General features: G+C 55.5%; 1 protein-coding gene across 5 annotated transcripts in view; it reads right to left on the reverse strand.

Annotated features, from left to right (window-relative positions):
- The window catches only part of PLXNA2 (plexin A2), a 160,012-nt gene that overhangs the window by 65,531 nt on the left and 72,838 nt on the right, over nucleotides 1-21,643 (reverse strand). For 4 of the 5 annotated variants that reach the window (XR_008842366.1, XR_008842365.1, XM_056511326.1 and 1 more), the window contains exons 5-7: nucleotides 4,970-5,070; nucleotides 1,989-2,112; nucleotides 816-969 (exon numbers count right to left, since the gene is read on the reverse strand). Coding sequence is in view for 3 of the 5 variants with exons in the window: in XM_056511326.1 (XP_056367301.1) it covers nucleotides 816-969; nucleotides 1,989-2,112; nucleotides 4,970-5,070 (379 nt within the window). In the remaining 2 variants the exon portion in view is untranslated. Of the gene's footprint in view, nucleotides 1-815; nucleotides 970-1,988; nucleotides 2,113-3,402; nucleotides 3,721-4,969; nucleotides 5,071-21,643 lie in introns of those variants that run through there. The other variant, XM_056511329.1, reaches the window with a different exon arrangement.

Genomic DNA, 21,643 nt, shown 5'->3' on the forward strand with positions numbered 1-21,643 from the left:
CTGTTCTGAGACAGCCCAGGAATAGATTGTGGAATCAGGGGTTGGGTTGGAAGGGATCCTCAAAGACCCATGGGCTGGGACACCTTCCACCACCCCAGGCTGCTCCAAACCCATCCTTGAACATCCCCAGGGACTGGGCTCCACAGCTTCCCTGGGCATCATCCCCCAGAATTATCTCCTAGAGAAGGAGCTGCTGCTGGAAACCAGTGAAGCACCAGTGGAGCTCTGGGTTAATTAACAGCAGGTTGTTCATTTGGGGCTGCTGTGGGGAAGCCCATCCTGACCCTGCTACCACGGGGCTCTGGGTAAGGTTCCCCAAGGCCCAGACTCCATAAAGTGCCTCAGAATCACAAAAGCATCACCAAGACACCTGGAAGGAAGCCAAGGGGAAAATGAGCTCCAGGCCAGTGGTGCTTCAGTTACAGGAGGAGAAAATATGACAGTGGTGACATTAATGAGGAGCTCAACAGAGAAACTGCAGCCACCTACTCGTGGTGCTGAGCCAGGCCTGGGGGAGATTCCTGCTCCCCAGATTGACCTGATGTGGCAGGGCTGAGAGCTCCTGGCCACCCTGAGCCACCCTGGAGGGGACAGACGGCTCCTGTGCTGCCCTGGGAGCTGTCTGGAGCACAGGCAGGGAGGAAGGACAGGGTGAGCCCACCCTGCTGCCTGCTGCCAGCCCACCCTGCCCCGTGTGGGGTGCATTTCCTCGGGGTGCAGCTCCCTGGGCTCAAGAGGCTTTGACAGCAGCAGGAATTTTCCCCAAAGGCTCAGGCCATCCTCCCCAAGCTGCCCTGCCCAGGGGTCACACTCACCCTGATCCACGGGGATGGCAGGGACGTCCTTGGCTGCTGGGGACACACAGACCACCTGGCTGCCCGACACCTGCCCCTCCACCTCGCTCAGGTTCCCGAAGAGGCAGCTGACACCAGCACTCAGGTCTGGAGCATCACTCACCCGCAGGCTGAGCTGCAGCAGGGACAGCAGGGAGCAAAGCAGAGCTGTGAGCAGCCAGAGCTGCCCAAAGCTCCCCCAAATCCCCAGTCCTGGCTTGAAACCACCCCCTCAAATCACCCACCTGCCCACAGCTGGGCCAGCTGCCCTTTCATGGGGAAGGGAGGAGGAGAAAGGAAGGCAAGGATGTTCTTTATGGGTACAAACCCACCTTGCTGAGCCCTGGGGTGCTGCAGTGGTGGCAATGGCAGATTTTTGTCCCCTGGCTGCTCTACAGAAGCTTTGCCACCCTCAGTGCCTGTGCCAGGACCCTGAGAGCAGCAGGGACCGTCCCCAAACCCCTGAGCTCAAACCCCTGACCTCCCTCCCCACTGCACGAATGAGGAGCAAGTGCCCAGTGTCCCCTGCACATCTGGGAGTGTCCCCACCACATCTGGGAATGTCCCCACCACATCTGGAAATGTCCCCTTCACATCTGGGGGTGCCCCCATCACATCTAGGGGTGTCCCCGTCACATCTGGGAATGTCCCCATCACATCTGGAAATGTCCCCACCACATCTGGGGGTGTCCCCTTCAAATCTGGGAGTGTCCCCACCACATCTGGGGCTGTCCCCACCACATCTGGGCAGTGTCCCCATTGCAAACCAGTGCCTGCAGGGCTGAGTCCCCTCTCCCCACACGGTTTTTACACGGGGGGCTGGGGGCAGGAGGGGAGGCAGCAGGACCAGCTGCCACAGGGGCGTGGGGGGCTCTGCAGCAACAGCTGGGAAGCTTCGGAGAGCCAGGCCTGAGCACAGCTCACAGAGGAGACTTTGGGAAACAAAGCCTTTCCTTTCAGCAGCTACAGGAACCAGGGAAATGTGAGCTGAGGCACCAGGGGAAGGGGAATTTGTTGCTGCCACCCCCCCTCCGGCTCGGGTGACCCCTTGGCTCCCCTGTCCCTCTGCGAGCGTGACTTCATGAGAAAACACTTGTGCCAGAGGGGCAGGGGAAAGGCTGGAGGGCGCAGTGCGCCCCGCCCCGCCCTGCTCACCGGGAGGCTGTGCTCGGACACGGAGATGCTGCTGGGCTGCACGGCCACGCTCAGGCACTGCCGGATGCTCCCCGCGAAGCGGAACGGCTCCTCTGCCCGCTCACACCGGTCCCTCGGGGAGCACCTGCGGCACAGGAGCACTGAGAACCCCACCCAGGGCACAGCACAGCCCCAAACCCCGGGAGATGCTCACAGCAGGAGAGGGTGATGCCCCGCACCGGGACCAAAGGGTGCTGGAAAATATTCTGTGATCAGCAAAAACAGCAGTCTGAGTATCCCATGAGTGATTCCTGCACTGGGACACAGCACAGAGCTGCCAGTCCCGTGTGCTGGTGGTGCTGGGGGTGTGGGGTGAGCCGTGGACTCATCATTGCACACAAACTAAACCAGAAAGCAGTGACAGGCAGGGACAGGATGATGTCTCTGTCCTAATTAAAACCACACTGCTCACTAATCATCTCCTCCTGGAGCCGAGGGTGAGACATGGCCAGGGATGGGGGAGCTTCCAGCTGCTGCCAGCTGTGCTTGGCTGCTGCTCATGCCTTGAGCTCCCTGCTCCTTCCCATTCCCAGCAGCAGGAATCAAGGCTCTGAGCATGCCAGGGTGGTGGGACTGCTCCTGGCGTCCCTGTGCTCCCTATCCCTGTTCTCTAGTGCAGGTGTCCTTGGAGCAGAGAGAAACCAGCTGTTCCCCCTCTGGGAACCAAGGGAGGACCATCAGTGCTCCAAACCTGCGCTGCTGGCATCCCTCCAGGATTTCCTGGTTTGTGTCACTTGGGGAAAATCCTTTCCTTCCACCCCCCTCCGTGGGTGCAGGTGACAAACTCGCCTTTGAGGTGCCTGTGGGATTCTGTGGAGCAGTGGGAGTGAGGCTGTTTGCTTTAGATGAAGGTAAGGGAGGTTTCCATTTTCCCTTTCCAAACCACCCCCGTGATCCCCAACAAACGCTGGGGCTGCTCTCCTCAGCCTCTCCCTTTTGTACCTTTTCCTTTGGAGCATAAAGGAGCTAAATATGAATGGTGCCAGAGGAAGACATATCGAGGTTTAAGTGAATCTCTAAGATAGCCCTAAAGTGAGCTCTTGACTGGAGCCTTTATCTCATTGACTTGCTGGAATGGCTCTTTTTTATCATCCTATTTATGGCAACAGCCCCAACAGAGATAAATAGGCCTGGAGACAATAACACACTTGTAGAGAGCAGCACGGGGAAGTCTTGCAGGCTTCAGATCCCACTGGGCTGGAGAGATCCTGGAACAATCTCCTGGAGGCCTCTGATGGCTCCCAAAGAGCAAAGGATCCCTCTGTTCATGCAGAGAATGTACAAACCACCTCCTCCTGCACCCCTCACACTTTCAGCCTTCCCTAAACACAGTGTGAGCATCCCTCCCTGAGCCAGCACCCTTCACAGAGCAGCTGGAAGCAGGAACAGGTGAGAACGAAAGGGGAGAGATGACAAATTAAATACAAATTAAATACAAACACTCCAGCACTTGGGGACTCCAAACAAAGATGAGGAACAGCAAGAAAAACTCAATTATTTACAGCTTAAAAAAAAAAAAAAAAAAAAAGCTAAAAAACGATCAGTGCTCCAAAGTGCAGGTGCTTGGAGGGAGAGTTGAGAAATCCCTTTGGTGAGGAGCCCTTCTTGGGAGTGGGGTAATGCTGAAATGTCACGGCCAAAAGGGCAGAGGAAACGACACTTTTCTCTCCTCTTGTCATTGAGGGTTTTGTCTCTGCAAAATGAAGATAACAACCTTTACCTGCTTCCCAGGTGGCTTGTGAAGATTCAGCTCATTAGCATGAGGGAAGTGCTCGCTGATCCTTGAGAGGAGCAGCACCAGGGCCCCCAGCACAGGGGGCAGAGCCCAAGGGATGGAAATAATTCCCTTCTGAATGACTGCACAAAGGGTGGCTCAGCTGTAGGGCTGGCTTGGAAAAGGAAAAAAAAAACTAAAAAACCCCAAAGGATGCCCAGAGTGCCCTGGGACGCTCAGAGCTCTGCTGGTACCTCCCCGAGAGGAGCCTGTGGGATGCTCAGGGGCTGAGCTGCTCCTCCTGCACCTCCCTGAGCGTGGCCCTGACCCAAACCCGCTGTGGGAGCTGCTGTGCCCCCCAGAGCCCCGAGTCCAGGCCGGATTTGCGGAGGAGCCTGCAGCTCCCCCCAGCACCTGCTCCTCGGGCAAGTGGCCAAGAGCGGGTCCTGAGCTCTGCCTCCCCCACCTCCCGCTCTCCCTGCACTAAGGGAGCTGGCACGGGGCCGCAGGGATTTCTATTCCCCTGCTCCAGCCTCCTCCAGGCTCCTGTGCCCCGTGTCTCCCTTCCGCCTTAGGAAGTGCTCGTCATTATGGCAGGGCAGAGAAAGGAAGGGCACAGACACCTCCTGAATGCAGAGAGAATTTCCTGGAGTTCCCCTGGAGAAAAGCACCCTCAGCCCTTTGTGCCTGGCGGTGGGAGGGGGCTGCCAGCTCCCAGCCCTGCTGCTGGGTCCCCCCGGGAATGGCTGGAGCTGGGACCCCCTGAGCAGCTCAAACCTCCCCTTGCAGGATTTAAATCTCCCTCCTGGGGCTTTCTCCATGCTGGGAGCACAGCCCCACTCACAGCATCACATCTGCTGTTGCCTTTAAAAATCCCACGTTATTTGGGATTTTCAGCCTGGGCAAAGAGCAGGAGGGTGCAGAACACCAGGAGAGTGTGAAAACCACCAGGCCTCCATCCCCACCAGTTCAAATTCTGGTTTTCCATCGTGCCCACATCACCCTGCCCCCTGCTCCTGAAGCAGGAGCTGATTTTCCTTCACCTCTCCCCGGGAGCTCAGGGATCTCCAGTAGAACCTGAGCTGCAATGCAGGGAACGTCCAAAGGAGAGAAAAACGGATTTAACAACTTCAGCCTCATTTGTTTGGCGTGGGAGGCACTGGGCAGCTCTGAGAGCTGCTTTTATCACCGGGAAAGGCTGGACTTTAATCACCAGCCCAGGACTTACATGTGGTGGAGGGAGCACCAGCCGCAGTGGGGGTCCCCCGAGCTCAGGCACTCCTGGCAGGTCGTGTACTGCTCACAGGACTCCACAGGCACCCGGGACACCTGCAAGGGAACCACACACACTCAGTGCTGCCTGCCCAGCTCAGCCAGAGCAGCCCCAGAGCCGCGCGATGGAGTGAATTCGTTCCAGCATCCAAGAGCTGGAATTGCTGGAGACTGAGACATGAGCTCAGCCCGTCCCTTGGGTGAGTCCTGGGCACGCAGAGCCCCAGCCAGGCTCCCACGGTGGCACCAGCGCTGGCCAGAGCCTCCCCCGGGGCTGCAGCTGAGCCCTCTCCTCCTGATTTGCGCTTTGCTGCCTCACCCTTCCCGCGGGGGAGCTGCTGCAGGGAAGAAATCTCGGGGATTTTGGCAGCTTGTTTAGTCTGGGTGGGTGTTTCACGGCTGTGGCCACTCTGAGCCCTCCCAGCAGCAGCCACTTGGGTCCCCAGGCCTGACCCTGAACTGGGGGTTCCTGTCCCTTCCATGCCACAGGATGGATTCCTTCCCACCCCAGGGATGCCACAGAGGGGAGCACAGGTAGGAACAGCCCCAAACTCTGCTGTAAACCCCTCACAGAACACAAGGAAGGTCCTGCCTGATGCTGAGGTGCAGCACAGTCCTGACCTATTAACCAGCACTGAAACCCCCAAAGGCTTCAAAACGACACCAAGCTCTAACCACAGGTCACTGCTTGGCTCCAGCAAAGACATTTTTAACCTTTTTAACCACTTTAACCTTTCCAACACGTCCTTTGCCACCTCCAGCATTTTAAACCGCTTTAACCTTTCCAACCCATCCTTTGCCACCTCCAGCAGCAGGGTGGGTTTGCATCCCCAGTCTGGAGCTCCCTCTACAAAACATGGAAGAAATTCCTTCCTGTAAGGCTGGGAGCACTGGAACAGGCTGCTCCCTGTCCCTGGAGGTGTTCAAAGCCAGGCTGGGCAGACCTTGGAACAACCTGGAAGGTGTGCAGGTGATCTTTAAGCTCCCTTCCAGCCCGCGCCATCCCGCGATTCTGTGATTTTACTCCCGTCAAACGCCGCGGATAATCCTCCCTGCAGCACCCCAGGAGCGATGCCTGCAACTGGCTGGGAATTCAAACAACTGTTGGATGGCTCTGGCTCTGTCCGTCACAACAGCACCCGGCTCCCAGCAGCCGCTCTGAAAGGAGCAGTGTCTCCCCAAACAACGGCCGCTGTCACGCCAAGTGCTGTTGACACAGTGAGAACCCAGTTCCTCTCTGAGCACGGCACCAATAGGGCTGCTATTCTTCTTGTTTCCTCAGCCCCACTCAACAGCTTTTCCTGAAGCAGAAATCGCCCGGGGAAGAGCGGGGTTGGTGTTTTCTGGCCGAGGTGGAGCCCGTGGGGCTCGGTTTGGGACCCTGGGAATGGGGAGTGTGAGGGGCAGAGCTGGGGTGGCCTGGATGGAAAGAGCTTCAGGAATGGAGAGGAGAAATTCAGGATCAGAGGTGGAAATTATTTGATTCCTGGCTGCACAGGGCTGCACCTTGAGTGGCCACAGGTGATGTGTTGTTTGCTGCTTTGCCTCTCCCTTCTGAGAGCAAAAAAACACTTTACAGGCGGGTGGGAGCAAGCCCAGGAGCCTGGTGGCAGGAACAGCCCCCCAGGATGCTCCATCCAGGATTTTTCCATGCCTGACACTGCCCACACCCCTCCCACCCCCGTGACCACCCAGCATTTCCCAGTGCACACCAGTGCTGCAGAACCAGAAGCAAACACGCGTTTTTCAAACCCAACAAGCATCCCACGGCTCTCAGCATCCCCTGTGGGAGACACCAGCCAGCACAGCCCCCAGGGAGATCACTGGGTTTGCCTAAAATCATCCCAGCACTCTGAGCTCTGAGCCTGGAGGTCAGGACAGCCCCAAAATCCCCCAGCCCTGCTCGTAGCCACAAAGGGAGGCTTGGCAGGATCTGTCCCCGTGATTTAAATGCAGCTCAGGGCTCGTTTCGTGTTTGTGAGGAGCTGGATGCTCTCGCTGCGCTCTATAAATAACGGAGGGCTGGAATTATGTGAATAAGAGTTCATTAGAGATGATTTGATGTTGAGCGCTTCGTTTCTTTTTCTGCTCAGAAGCTGCGGCTTCTGCACATGATAATTCTTTAAAAGCCACGCAGAGGGTTTTGAACAATGTCTCTGGAGGAGCATCTGTGTGAAGGACAGCAGCCAAGAATCCAGCACTGCTGGGGGATCTCCTGGCTCTGAGGGCTCAGCCCTGCTCCCCCCAGCCCAAATGTCACCTCTCTTCCTCCCTCCCTGCCAAAAGGAACCTGCTGCTCAGCCATTCATAAAGCCTCATTATTGCTGTCCCTGGCTGCCTGGCCCATAACATCAGCAAAATAAAATAAATTTAAAATTAAATTAAAAAAAAAAAAAAAAAAAAAAAAAATCAGTATGGACTCTCCAAAACACATGGATTCTAACTCTGCCAGCTGCCAGAGCAAGCCAGTGCAAGAAGCCAGCTCAAAATAAATAAATAAATAAATAAATAAATAAATAAATAAATAAATAAATAAATATCTAAAATAAACAGCCAAAGCAAAGTTTCCACAGCTTTTGCGTGCTACCAGCCCAGGCCTGTGACCTCCCCTGGCTGGAGACAGCCCCTGGAGCATCTCAGAGCCACGGCAGGCTGCCCACAGACCCCTCAGGGGGCTGGAGTTCAAACAGAAAATCTATTTTTAATGACTTTGGGGAGTGGAGTAGAGATGCCAACTAGTTCAGTGTAATTAAAGCCATCTATCACTCACTGAGCAGGAGCCCAAAGTTGATGAACTTTCCAATGAGATTTGATTCTTTCCTTTATTCATGAGGAAACTCTGCTTTGTGCTGGGGCAGGAGATGTGAAAAAGTGTGGGAAGGAGCAAGGAGGGTGCCTCAGTTGCAGCCATTAATGTGTCAGGGTAACAGGGAAAATAAAGTCAGACTTTCCCAGAGGGCTGTAAAAAGTTTGACAGATTCCTCTTCCCACTGCTCCTCCTCCTGTGCCTCCACGCAGAGCTCCAGGTGGAATATCCTGCTGGAAACCTTGGCCAAGGAAAACCCAGCGTGAGGGATGGGAACTCTCTGGCTTTGCTGAGCAAGAGATGTGGGTGCAACCTGCCTCAGGCTGTGGAAAATCCTACCTGGAACTGCTGTTCCTGCCTCGTGGAGATCTCAGACACAGCGAGACTGATCCAGCAACGAGTGTGGAAGGGCCAGGAGTGAGTGGGATGTGGGAAACGCATCCATGGGGCAGAGCCGGGACACACAGGGGAGGGCAAAGGGGGACTTCTAACCACAGGAGCATCCCCAGGATGCTGTGGAGCTCCCAAAGGTGGGGATGGCTCCAGCCTCCATCGCTGTGCCCCAGGAGGGCTCGGGGCAGCTCTGGTCCAGCTCCTGCAGGAGCAGCTCTGCTCCCCCGCAGCAGGGAGGGCTCTCAGAGCCCCCGCCGGGCTGTCAGAACCGAATCAGCACCGGGAAGTTCTGGCAGAGAAGCAGCGAGTGGGAGAGGACACGGAGACAACGTTGCCATGGCTACGAGGGGATTATTTAATTACAGCGCTGCGGATGCACGCGGAGAGAGCCCCTTCAACTCTGATCCAGGCAACCTCTGCAGTGGGCTTGGCTTTGCTGCTCTAAGAACCTCATTAACATCTGAGGAGGACACGCTGTGTCGGAGCACAGGGGACCGGATCGCTCCCGAGCGAGGGATCAGATCTTCTGCAAACATCCCCATCTCCTTGGCTCCCTCAGACCCTCCCTGTGCCGTGCCAGGCTCCTGGGGACGTGATGAAAGCAAGGACAGCCTCCTCTGGGAAGCAAGAAAGGCTGAGAAAATAGCAAATATCCCGAAGTGAGGCTTGCTCAATCAGGAAAATTGTCCTCGAGCCAGAGTTTGCTCCATCCATCCGGCCCAGCATCCCGGCAGGGCTCGGAGCAGCCTCATGTTCTGGCACACAGGCTCCTGCAGACAAACGCTTTCCTGTGGTTCACCACGGCTCGAGTTAATCATCACATCAATATGGAACATCTGAGCGGGGTTTGTTGGAATAACAAAGTGCCAGGCAGCGATCCCAGCCCCGCTCCCAGGAGCAGCAGAGCCTCGTTCAGACCTGCAGGAGGGGAAATGGGTTTGCATCCCCAGCACGTGAGCGCTCGTGGGATGCTCGGCCTGTTCGCTCTGGCAGCTCCTCCCCTGGCCCGGCAGGTGACAGTGACACTCTGGGCTGCAGGGTGGGCCTGTGCAGGAGTGGCTCAGGGCAGGTATGTGGACACTGCTGAAGGCTCGTGGAAAAATCCAACCCGGATTTTTTGGTGGCTTTCTCAGCTCCAGCTCAGACCTTTCCCAGGCTGGGGATTTTTCTCAGAGACAAACAAGAGAAGGGAGAAAGAACAACACCAATAAACACCTGGTGTTGAGCACCGAGCCGTGTGAGTGTCTCGTGATGTTTTGCACGAAGCATGTTTTCAAAGAGGTGTTGCCTTCTTGGACCAATTTTGTTTTTTACTATCTATCTTATATAAATGCTGTGGCTTTCAATAAATCACTCCTGCCTGCTGCTTGGAAGGAGTCAGGTGTGTGTTGCTGCATTATTCACCATTCCTGCTCAGACAGTGGCACAGGTGCCCGTTACCTGGCACAGGATGTGTCCATCCCTCAGCTCCAGCGGATTTGGGATCCCACCCTGGCATCCCCCCTGCTCAGACTGGCACAGCAGGGCCAGCTCTGTGTGACAGCCCCCGCTCCAAAGTGCCTTGGCAGCCCCAGCTCTGCCTCCTGCCTCGCAGGGACCAGCTGCAGCTGGGAACTGCCGCCTCCACCTCCCTGTGCCCGCGGCCTCCAGAGCTGCAGAAACCTCGTGCACACACCAGATCGGGAGCAATTCCTTCACCTTCAGCGCTGGGATAAAATCTGGAGCGCAGACCTGGCTGAGGAATTCGCAGGAGATTCTGGAGTGGCAAATGCAGCAAAATTCATGGACTGAATGATGAGGTGCAGACACTCGCTCCTGCCTGGCTCCTCTGAGCTGCTCCTGCCCCCAGGGTGCTGGTGACAGCTCGGTGTCCCCACACAGGGGTGGCACAGAGAGGACAGAGCTCTGCAGATCCTTCTCTTCTGGCACCCAAAGCACTCAGCTGCTTTTAGAACTGACACACAGAACCTCTCCCCGACAAGAAAAGGGGGTGATGAGGGTGCACATGTGCCAATAACGAGGAATGGGATTCTAAAGGTCTCCCCCACAGGGACGGGGCTCTGCTGTGATGGATCCACATCCCTGGATCCCTGGAAAACCTCAGGGGAGCCGTGGTTTTGTTCCTGACTGCACTAAAAGGGTCAGATGAGTTCCTGGAAGTCAGGATTGTGATCCAGGCAGGAGCTCCCCTGCTGCTCCCCATGCAGGGAGCACAGCTCACAGCTCCCTGCTCCTGTGGGACTCCCCTTGAGCTCACTCTGCGTTCCAGGATGATGTTCCTGGAGCAGCCAGGGGCACATCCCTGCCGTCCTGCCAGGGGACATCACTGCTGCCACCACGAGTGGCTCCCTGACATGTTGGCCACCCCGCCACGGCCACCAGCTGATGATGAGCACTGCCCTTTGATCAGCCCAGGCCTCAGGGGAGCTCATTAATCAGGATAAAAGGGGGACAGCCTTCCAAAACTTCTGGGCTCAGGTGGGGATCAATCCAACACAGCAAACTTTCATCTCGCATCAGTCCACGATCTCTGCGTCCTGGCTGCCATGCAACTCCTGGCGTGCTCCCTGCAGGCACTTAAAAGTTTTACCAGGAGCTCAGAAAATTAATTAAGGTGAATAATTATAAAGTGTGCGCTTCTTCCCCTCTCTATTTGGCGAGAAAACAGCAAAAATAGAACTCGGAATCATTTTGGAGCGGTAACCAATGTAATTAGGTGTTCAACCAACACTCACAATCGGCCTGTGCTTATTAAAATTACTGTTTTAGTCAGAGCATTTTGCCAGAGAGTCATTAACAGCACAATGCTCCCCTTCCCTGGGACTCTAATTAGGCTTGGACGCCTCCAGCTCAGGGATGCCCAGCCCTGCTGCCCACCCAGCCCTGCAGGTGATGCTCCCTGGGCTCCTCCCGGCTCCAGGGTGTGGGGGCTGGCCAGGAGGAGAGCAGGGACAGGGACAGAGCCCCTGGCACGGGGCAGTGGCAGCAGATTCCATTCTGGACAGGTGGGCAGGGCTGGCACAGAGCAGCTGTGGCGCCCTGGGATCCCTGGCAGTGCCCAAGGGGTTTGGAGCACCCTGGGACAGTGGAAGGTGTCCCTGCCATGGCAGGGCTGGCACTGGAAGGATTTTAAGGTCCCTTCCAAGCCAAACCATTCCATGATTCTGTGATACCCCGAAGGTGGGGGTGCCTTAGAGGGGGGCACACCGTGTGAGGAACCAGAGCACCCAGCTGAGAACACCCTGACAACATCCCTGCTCTGAGCAGCTTCCTGGGCTGGCTTGGAAATGATGGAGCCTCCAAAGCTGGAGTCACTGCAGCTGAGTCTGAGCAGGGATGTCCATGCTGGGAGGAACAGCCCCAGCTCTGCTGTGAAACCCTGAGTCCCCAGGGTGTGGATCCCAGGGAGGCTCAGAGCCTGCTGCCTGCTGTCTGTTTCTCCTGTCTCCCCAGGAAAAGCACACGCCAGACAGCAGAGCCCCTTCCCCCAAGCTGCCAGCCTGCAACTCACGGATTCACTTAAGTTGTTAAAAAGGATTGTGGCAGGCTAAGATAAAACAGAAGAGTTTAAAATGACAAACAGACTCCTAAATGGGACTAGAGTCTTAATGAAAACAGTAATGAATGAATGAGGCAAGCAAATATTCCCCATTAATATTAGACAGATAGATTAGATCCCTGGGCGCTGCATTTAAAACCGACATGAAATTACTTCAATTACTCTGCATTGATAAATAACAAAGCTGTATTTACTGTTAAAACACATTTCCTCCACCCTCCCCCATGCTTGCTTTGGCTTCTGCTTCTCAAGAGGGACAGGAGATCTCTGAGAGGATGGAAGATGCACCGGGCTGGGAGCTTCCCTCCTGCCTGCAGCAGAGCTGGGCTGCTCAGCAGCCACCCAAGGTGTGCCAGGGCACCTGGCCCCGAGGAGCAGCCCCACCAGGCTCCAGCAGCACCAGCAGTGCTGCTATTCCAGTGCAAGAGCCAAAGCAATCACTGACAGCACTTCAAACCCGATGCTCACAGCATCCTTCCCTCTCAGAAATTCACTCCACTTCCCCTTGCTGGTGGGTACAGCTGCTCAGCATCCTCCTTTCCACGCTGGGAAAGTGAGATTAACCTGATCAGAGGCCTCTTCTGATGAAGAGATCATAGATGGATAATTCCTGGGTGTTTGCTGGCATTTACATGCTAATGATGAAAGGCACTCTGGTAAAGGTAATGTCAACATGAGTCCCTTGTCCTTGCATCTCAGCCTCCAGCCCAGCCATCTGTTGTCAGGGTTCAGAAAAGCTCTGGAGAGCAGGTTGCTGCTAGAAAAGCTGCAAAAGCTCCTTCCCAGCTCTGCTGCCTCAGCCTGTGGAGCTCCATGCCAGGCTGGAGTGCCCTCGGTGGCTGGGGATGCTCAGAGCCGTGGGGTAAAGAGCACTGGAAGCACACCCAGGCTGTGCTGGAAAACCACTGATGTTTGCTGCTACAGGATCTTAATATCTGCAAAAAAACCCTCGCTCATCCTCATCACATATCAATAAACAAGAGAGATAGAGGATTTCTCATTTCAGGGGTACAGGAGAGTGAAGCATCCGGAGACCCTGAGCCCAGAGCCCAGGCCCTGCTGCAGATCCCGTATCTCACATTTCCTGGGGGAGAGGAGGGGAATAAATCCCTGCTTCCCTCCAGATGCAATCCCTTGGGGAAAGGCCACCCAGCAGCTGCAGGTGCTCCAGCTGAAACGCTGCTGCTGGAGGGGTCACTGAGTGTGGGAGTGGGGGGCAGGAGGGCTGAGGGGGCTCTGGGTACCAGGCAGGGAGAAATTCACTTCCCAGGAAGGCAACAAAACCCAGGCTTGGTGCTTTCCCAGCCAAAACCTGGGTAAAACAACCAAGTGGAGAGGGAGGAATGCTCAGAGCTCTTCCCACGGCTCGGGGGATGGATGACCTTTCCAATACTATACCTATATAAATCTTACTTAATGAAATAATACAAAAAAAAAATCGATGAAGGTTAAATCATTCCCTGCAGCAGATTTACACTGAAAACGAAGCCTGTTCAGACAGGGGTTGGTTTACACAACAGCCCTTTAACATTCCTTTCCTAATGACTGGGGTGACTCCTGAGCAGCCCTAACCACAGGATGAGTGATCCGAGGAGCCAAGGGCAGCGTGCCAAGACAGAGGCAAAGGAAACAGCTCCAGCCTGGGGTTACTTTAAACACACCATTTGGGGTTTTGCTGGGTCACGAGTCACAGCACTGCGGTTTTCACCCATCAGAACTTCCCCACAACATCCCCGTCCCTCGGGACATGACTTCATTTGTGGTGCCACCACAAGTGAGCGCTTTAAACACCCCCTGGCCTCCCTCCCTGCTCCCAGAGCAAACACTGCTCCTGTGGCTTGGAAGCGCCCCTGGGAAAGTGGGAGCACCAACCAGGGGCCTCCCTTTGTGGGAAACACAAGCTGGGGTGGTTTTTGCAGCCAGAGAAGTCGGGTGAAGGGTTCAGCTTTGATCTCTACCTACTCCTCCTTGGGCTGCTTTGTTTGGGAGATGTGGAATCAAAGAGCAGCTCCGGGGCTGTGGCTGATCCGAGCTCAGAGCAAGCTCCAGAACTGCTGCATTAGCGCTCCCAGGGCTGCCACGCCAAGGCACTTGTCCCTGGAAGCCACCTCAGCCCCGTTGCTCTGACATCAGCTCTCACTGTGCGGATCCAGCGCTCAGAACGGCGGCATTTTGGGCAAATCATGCCATGAAACCATTTCTGCTCCACCAGAGCCTGAGGAACTCCTGCATGCATTTCCATAAATATCGCTGGCGTCAGTGCAGCAACAGACCCAACAGACTGCGAGGGGGATCCTGCAGACTGCTGCTGAGCCTACCTACAGAGCAGCTCCAGGAAAAGCTCTGGGCTTGGAAGGGATGGGAGAGGACAAAATTAACTGGCTGCTGTGGGAGCTGGTAGCCCTGAGCTCCCAGAGAGGCTGGGAACAAGGGGGGATCATTGCTCCAGGAGGCTGAAAGTGGATGGCACTGAACAGACCTGCAGGGATTGGTTCATTAAGGACAACTTGGGAATGCCAAAAACCAAGAGAAGAGCTGGTGGATCCATGACCTGCTCTGTGTTCTGCCTCTGGCAGGGAGCAGGGCACAGGGACCCACGAGGATGGCTCTTTCTGCCACGTGAAAGACATGAAACCATCACTCCTGGACCAGAATTGGTCCCTGGCATGATGTTTGTCAGCTGCAAACTTCCCATGGGGACAAATCCCTTCCTGCTGGAACCCAGCACTGGAGCAGCTGCTCCAAGGGCATTTCTCTGCAGGGTGGCTGGCAAGGGATGGGGTTAATAGTCCCACTCCATGTGTGACCTCTCTTTCCCTCTCTGAGCTCCTAATTACCCAGCTGAAGGCAGAGGGGCAGCCCTGGGCTCTGCCAGCCCATGGCATCGATCTCAGCACGGCAATGCCCTGGGAGAGATCCCAGGGAAGGCAGCTCCTCCCATCCCACCCAGCAAATCAAACCCCTGATAACTCGAGCATCAGCAGGTCCCTTCCTCCAGAAAGGCTCAGCTCGTGGGGGATGAATAAAGAGTGCTGCTAATGAAAAGGCGCCCGCCCTGGCTCAGTCCCTGCGCCCCAGCAGCCTGACAATTGGCAAATGAACCTCGGTGCTTTATGTGCTCCCCCTCTTTATTCTTTGCTCATAAAACTGGCAGGAGCAGGGGTAGGACAGAGCTGCTGGCGGCAGCTGTGTGCAGTATGAAAAATGAGCAGCACATGCACGGGAGGCAGCTGGAGCACAGCGAGGGACGCCGGGGTCCCCGGGGTTATTTCCCTCTCTCCAGAGAGGCCCTGAGCTTAACCCTTGCTTTGCCCTGTTGGAGCAAAGCAGCCACAGAGCCGGGTCACACTTGGCAGTCCCCAACACCTGGCAATGCCCCAGGCCCACAGTGCATTCCCAGAGATTAAAGGGGAGCTGCAGCCCTGCTGGAACAGGCACCCTGGGTACACCCAGCCCAGCAGGGCACAGCTCTGAAGGGATGGATTCGACTCCAAGGAAGCATTTTCCTCAGTTTATGGTGAGGGAGCAGTGCTGGGCAGGGCGGTGCAATGGGGACAGCAGAGGGGCAGCAGCAGTGCCCCGTGTCCATCCCCACACCAGTGCCCCGTGTCCATCCCCACACCAGTGCCCTGTGTCCATCCCCAGACCAGTGCCCCGTGTCCATCCCCACACCAGTGCCCCATGTCCATCCCCAGACCAGTGCCCTGTGTCCATCCCCAGGCTGCCCTTCCCCACACCAGTGCCCCGTGTCCATCCCCACACCAGTGCCCCGTGTCCATCCCCTCACCAGTGCCCCGTGTCCATCCCCACACAATTGCCCTGTGTCCATCCCCACACCAGTGCCCTGTGTCCATCCCCAGGCTGCCCCTCCCCAGAGCCTGATGGGCTGAAGGTCCCTGCCTGGCATTTTGGAGGGCACAGGTGTGCTCCAAATCCTGGCAGCACTCTGTGTCACTCTGGGCCAGTGTCCCAAAGCCACCCATCCCCTGCCACCTCGGGGGCAGAGCTGGAGCGGCCTTTGCCTGCTGCCTGTGCGCAGGGAGCAGGAATGTTCTGCTGTGTCCCTACAGAACCCCCTCAGTGCCTGGCCCCTGCCACCCCTGGCACGCAGGGGGACGTGGTGGCCACGTTCAGCTTGCCCTCCTTGCTGAGGAACGAGCCCAGGCCGTGTCCTGCCACCCACCTGGCGCAGCAGGGTGGGCACAGCCCCGCATCTGCCTGTCCCTGCAGCCTCCCGGGCTGGGCTGTGCCTCAATGCCGCCTTTGTTCCCGGCTCTGGCACGTCCGAGGGTGTCAGTGACACTGAAAAGCTTTGACTGGCCCTTTCTGTTTGTTTTCTTGGCACACGCGGGCGTCGCTTCAATGGCCCAAGCCCGGCTCTGCCCCGCACCTCGCGTGTGCCTGACAGGATTATCCTGCCCGGAGCAGGGGCTGGGCACCCAGCGATGCCATCCAGCCCCTCTGCCTCCTTCAGTGCCGTTCCCTCTGCCTGCCTTTCCAGCTCCTCAGTCCCCAGAGTGCTGGGCACTGCCCAGGCTCCCCAGGGAATGGGCACAGCCCCAAAGCTGCCAGAGCTCCAGGAGTGTTTGGACACCACCCCCTGGGATGCACAGGGTGGATTTTGGGGTGTCTGCGCGGGATTTGGACTGGATGATCCTTGTGGGTCCCTTCCATACTCTAGGATTTATGAATCCTGGCTGGCAGAGCTGCAGGGTTCATCCCTCAGAGCCCACGTCCCATGGGATGCTGCCTTTCCAGGTGAGCTCTGTGGCAATGCCGGGGAGACTCAGCACAGCCATCCCAGACCCTGCTCAAACCTCCACAGCCACAAAGACCTGCTGCACACAGGGCAGGAACACCAGCAACCCTCAGTTCCCCATTTCTGAGCTATCCAGGGCTCTCAAAATTGTTCAAACACTGCAGAAACCTGGGAGGAGCATCCCAGGCACGGCCGGTTTGTGTAATTTTATAGAGCCTTGAAAATCCAAAGCATTGGAGTGGCTTTAAAGGTCACAGAGTGGTATCACAGCCTGGGGAGGGCCCTGCTTTGTGTCTGCTCCAGGAACACTCTGCAGTCTCCACGGCTTTTTAGCAAGGATCGCTCTCAGCTCCATCCCGCTGTCCTTGCCAGTCAATTTTCTGCTACTCCATCACTTTCCCATTTGTGTATCGTTACATGCCGCTGTCAGAAATAATTTAGGAACCTGACCACCAGCGTGAGGAACGAGCCCTCCTAAGCATATCCCAAACTCCCCAGTTCTGAGGGAAATGAGCTCTCAGCCCAGAGTCCCATGGCAGGGGCTGTTACCACACATGGACAGTCAGTGAGAACCAAGGGAAAACCCAGGAGAGAACACAGCCGAGCTCCAGGGAGCACAAAGAGCTGCCAGAACACAAGGCTCGGCCACTCTAAAGTGATTCTCCCCCTCCATGCACACCCAATCAGTTTGGGCTCAAGTTTAACGTGTTGTTAACGTTGGGAAATTCACTGGATTCTCCCAGTTCACTGCTCTGACAATGCATTTTGCTTTCCCATAGGGAAGGCAGAGCTGGGCTGGCCTGCCCATGGTAACCTTGGGCATCTCAGCCTGTGATAAGGTGCCAGACTTGTCTCAAGGCTAAAGAGGAGCCCTGGAGGGATGGATTAGACTCCAAGAGCAGATTTAGACCAGCAGGGACATCCTGCTACTCTCTGCATTCCCAGGCTGTGGAATTCCACTGGGCACAGCAGAGCCTCACCAGTGCTTTGTACAGGCAGGAAAAGGATCAGAGAATCCTGGAATATCCCAAGCTGGGGGGACCCACAAGGATCCAGACACCCCAAAATCCTACCCTGGGCATCCCTGGAACGGTGTCCAAACTCTCCTGGAGCTCTGGGGCTGTGCCCATTCCCTGGGCAGTGCTCAGCACCCTCTGGGGGAGGAACCTTTTCCCAATATCCACCCTAAACCTTCCCTGAGTCTTGTCAGAGCACAAAGGGCACCCAGGAGGTGGGAGCAGGCAGCTCCTCCTTTTGCAGGCAGTTATTTGGGGGTTTGAAATGGATTTGTTTATTTATCTGGGGATAAATAAAATGGGATAGATAAATGGGCCCTCAGAGCCCATCCCAAGCAGCACAGACACATCCAGCTGGGATCACTGCAGCTCCCATTCCTTGCAGGTTTTCTCCCTTCCCTTCCTCCCAAAGACTCCCTGGGTGTTGCCAGGCTGAGCCAGGCTGGTTCTTCCCATCCACACTGAGTTACAGCACAGAGCTGCTGCTGCTGCAACGCTTTAACTCATTTTCATACATTTATGCTGAGACTAAATTTGTCCCTGCATATTTTCCTCCCAAGCCTAGTAATCAGTAGTGGAAATAATTTGCTGTTGTCTGCTCTGATGTTGCCATCTCTTGCACACATCCAAGTGACAAAGACATCAGGCCCTCAAAGTCCGATTGAAGAATAATTGGAAATCCAAAGTGGCACTAAATGTTATTTTCTAAATAAAATGCATTCAATTACAGAACATGGCGCTGTCAAGCATTAAAAAAGATTAGTTAGAGGCAGAAAAGAAATATTTTTCAAGCCTTCAGAGACTTCATTACATGCACAGGATACCCCTGTGTTCTTTGGGACAGGCAGGGGGAAAGGAAATGCAAAATTATTGAAATATTTCCAGCAGCCTGTGCTGTCCCAGATGGGCCTGGATGCCTCCACACTGCTGGGTTTGCATCTCAGTTGTTGGATAAATATACTGGGAGATAGGTATATGGATATGTGGATATATAAAGGGGAGAAAGGCAAGACGGGTGAGGAAAAAGCAGATAAATCAAGAGAAAGCAGAGAGCAGAGCAATTCCTGCCTCAGGGCCTGCAGGGAAGAGAGGCACAAGGATGGGCTGGGCAGGAGGGTCACAGGGTGGGGATGGCAGCCAGCCCTGGGTGTCCAAATCACCCCAAACCCAGAGAAGGGACAGATCTGGGCACAAATCCAGCAGCTGAAGCCCAGGGCTGTGTCTCTGCCTTGTCTCTGTTAATAAACCCAAATATTGCAGCAGCTGCTCTCACAAGTTCAGCAAAGCCCAGCCTGGCCCTGGAGCACAAAGACAATCGTATTTCACCCGGTAGGAGCTGCTAAATTCACACTTAGAGCAATAAAGGCACAGCCAAACAAACATGACCCCGAGTGGGATCCGTGGCTGTGGCAGGAGCATCCCGGCCACACAAACGAGATGAGGAGCATTTATCTCAGATCCCTGGTTTCACAGCTTTCCTTAACAGCTCTGGCCCCTGGAATTAATACCCAGAGCCCAGCAGGCTGCAGGGGGAGGCAGAATTATTTACATGGCTGCTCTCCCTTCCTGCACGAGGATTAAAGGCCAGGTGAGGTTTCTTTGCCTGGCAGTTTTGGCTTTTTGTTTGTTTGTTTGTTTGTTTGTTTTTTGTTTCTTCAAGAGAAGATAATTATTACCTGAAATTATTGAGGTGCAGATGCACCAAATCCTGACCTGGGGCTGCTCTCCCAGTAAAACTCCCCCGTGCTGGGGGAGAGGGCAGAGCAGCCCACACACAAGTGGAGATGGATTTATTCCAGCCTCTGCTGCAAGGCTGAGGGCTGGGGAGCCAAATCCCTCTCTCCCAGGGTTTCATTAGCTGGGAATGGCTTTTTAATGAGATTTACACAACCTAGCCTGGAGCCTACACACCTTGCTCTGCACCCAAAGACAGCAGGGAGCTCAGGAGGAGCCTCCAGCCCCTCTTGTGCCATCCCTCGGGGCTGTGACCCCATCAGGGCACCAACCCCACATCAAACCGTGGCAGTTTGATCTGAGGAAAATGTCTGGTCAGGCATGGGGAGCACATCCAGCGAGGGAGGGGTGGGGAGTGAGATCCAGCTGGGATCTCACGGGCAGTGCTGCTCTCCATCCCACAGGCACCACAGGAGGGACCCAGGGGCTGCTCTGGGGCTCTCTCTGCTCCAGTGACTCCCCTGCACCCCTGCAGGGACAGGGAGAGCCCCAAAGCATCCATACCCAGCCCCTGGACACTTCCACAGCACCCTCTGCCCTGGAGCCAGGGAGGGAGGGACAGTGAGCCACTGCTTCTGGTGCCACAGCTTCAGAATCCTGCTGTGGCTTAAATACCCCTAAAAGAGCCCAAACTCAGCATCTGGGCATTGCCCTCAGGCACAGGGGGGGTTTTGGGGTGTCCTGTGCAGGGTGAGTGATCAAGAACTCAGTGCTCCCTGTGGGTGGCTCCCAGCTCAGGGAATTCTGTGGTTCTGAGATCCCCTTACTCCCTTTGGAGGCTCAAGGTCCTTTTTGGATGGGATCTGGCTGTTCTGGATCTCTGCACCACCCAAACAAAGCCTAAACCCAGCCCCCAGTGCCCTGTGCTGCCTCTCAGGGAGGTTTTATCCTCCAAATCCAACACTTCCTCCAGCATCCTGCTTGGACGAGGTGCCAGGGACGAGCTGGCTCCCAGGCCACCAGCCTGGACCATGCAAAGCCCTAAAATGGAAAAACCCAGCTCCTTTGTGACTGCCTGGAGCCTGCCCTCTCCTCTCTGCAGGCACGGGAATGCTGTTTCTGGCACAGCTTCTCCAAATAAAAGTGTGGTTCAGCTCTTTTTTGGATGGATTTTGAGCCAATTGTTTTTGTGGGCAGCGCTGCCTGCTTGCTCTCACCGAGGCCCAGCCACACAGGGAGGAGATATTTGTTAAACCCCATCCTTGCCCTGGCTCCTCCACTATGAAAATAAAAATAAAAATACTCAGAACCCAGTTCATAGGGAAGTATTAATAGCACCCAAGGCACTGACAGTTGTGAGTGACTTGAATGGATGGGGAAAAGCCCAAAACAGCTGCAGGAGGCAAAGGAAACATCCCCAGTGCTGAGTGCTGTCCTTACTGCAGCAGACTGGGGGGAAATGCTCCCCACAGCCCCTCAGCCCAAGCAGACTCCATTTCAAGGAGAAGCTTCTCTCTTTATTGGCAGACACCCACCCTTCAAACCAGGACAGGCAGGAACAGCCAAACCCCGCCTTGAGCTTTGCTTTTTTTACCACCAAACCCAGAAGTTTGGCTCTTCCAGAGTGTCAGGAGGTTTGCAGGGAAGAGAGGAAGTTCCCAGAGTCTATAAATACTCCCAGGTGGAGCCTGGCAGTGACAGCTCACACGAAAAGCACCTGCAGGGCTGCCAGGAAGGATCAGCCCTGCTCAGCCAAGCCTGGAGAATGCCCCTGGCTACGGCCACTTGCAGCTGCTCTGCAGGGAAAGAGCAGCTCCCAGAGCTCCCAGAGCTCCCAGAGCCCAGCCCTGGTGCCCAGCACACCTGTGTGCCCTGCCAGGAGCATCCTCCTCAGGGAATTTTCTGCAGCTTCCAAAGGGGTTTTGTGCTCTGCAATCAGCTTCTCCTGGACCTTGATCCATTCCAAAGGTTCACTCCACAGCAACAGCTGCACTTGGGAAGGTGGTGCCCACATTGATGGGGTCTTCATAACACACCTGGCACTGCAAACCACACCCTGTGACTTCTCTGCTCTCATTCTCCTCGTTGGGGCATCAGCCTGGACAGCAGGGAAGTGAAGAATGGCCCTTGGCTCTGGGACTGAGGCTTTGGGGGTTCCCAGATTCCCTGTGTGACTTAGGATGGGTCACACAGCCCCTCTGTGCTTCAACCCCAATCTAAAAAGTGAAATTGCTGCTCCATCTCATAGGGAGGATAAATCTGGGAGTGGAGAGCAAAATGTTCACAGGCTGGTGAGAGAAAATCAGTGGAAAAAGGCAGAGGGAAAACAAAGAGAGAAAACAACAATCCCCCTGTGTGAGCAGCACGTTCCAAGCTTGATTACAATAAAAATAATTTCTTTAACACCCACACAGAAAGCTGCA

Source organism: Oenanthe melanoleuca, chromosome 26, assembly GCF_029582105.1.
Source record: "Oenanthe melanoleuca isolate GR-GAL-2019-014 chromosome 26, OMel1.0, whole genome shotgun sequence".
Taxonomy (NCBI): Eukaryota; Metazoa; Chordata; class Aves; order Passeriformes; family Muscicapidae; genus Oenanthe; species Oenanthe melanoleuca.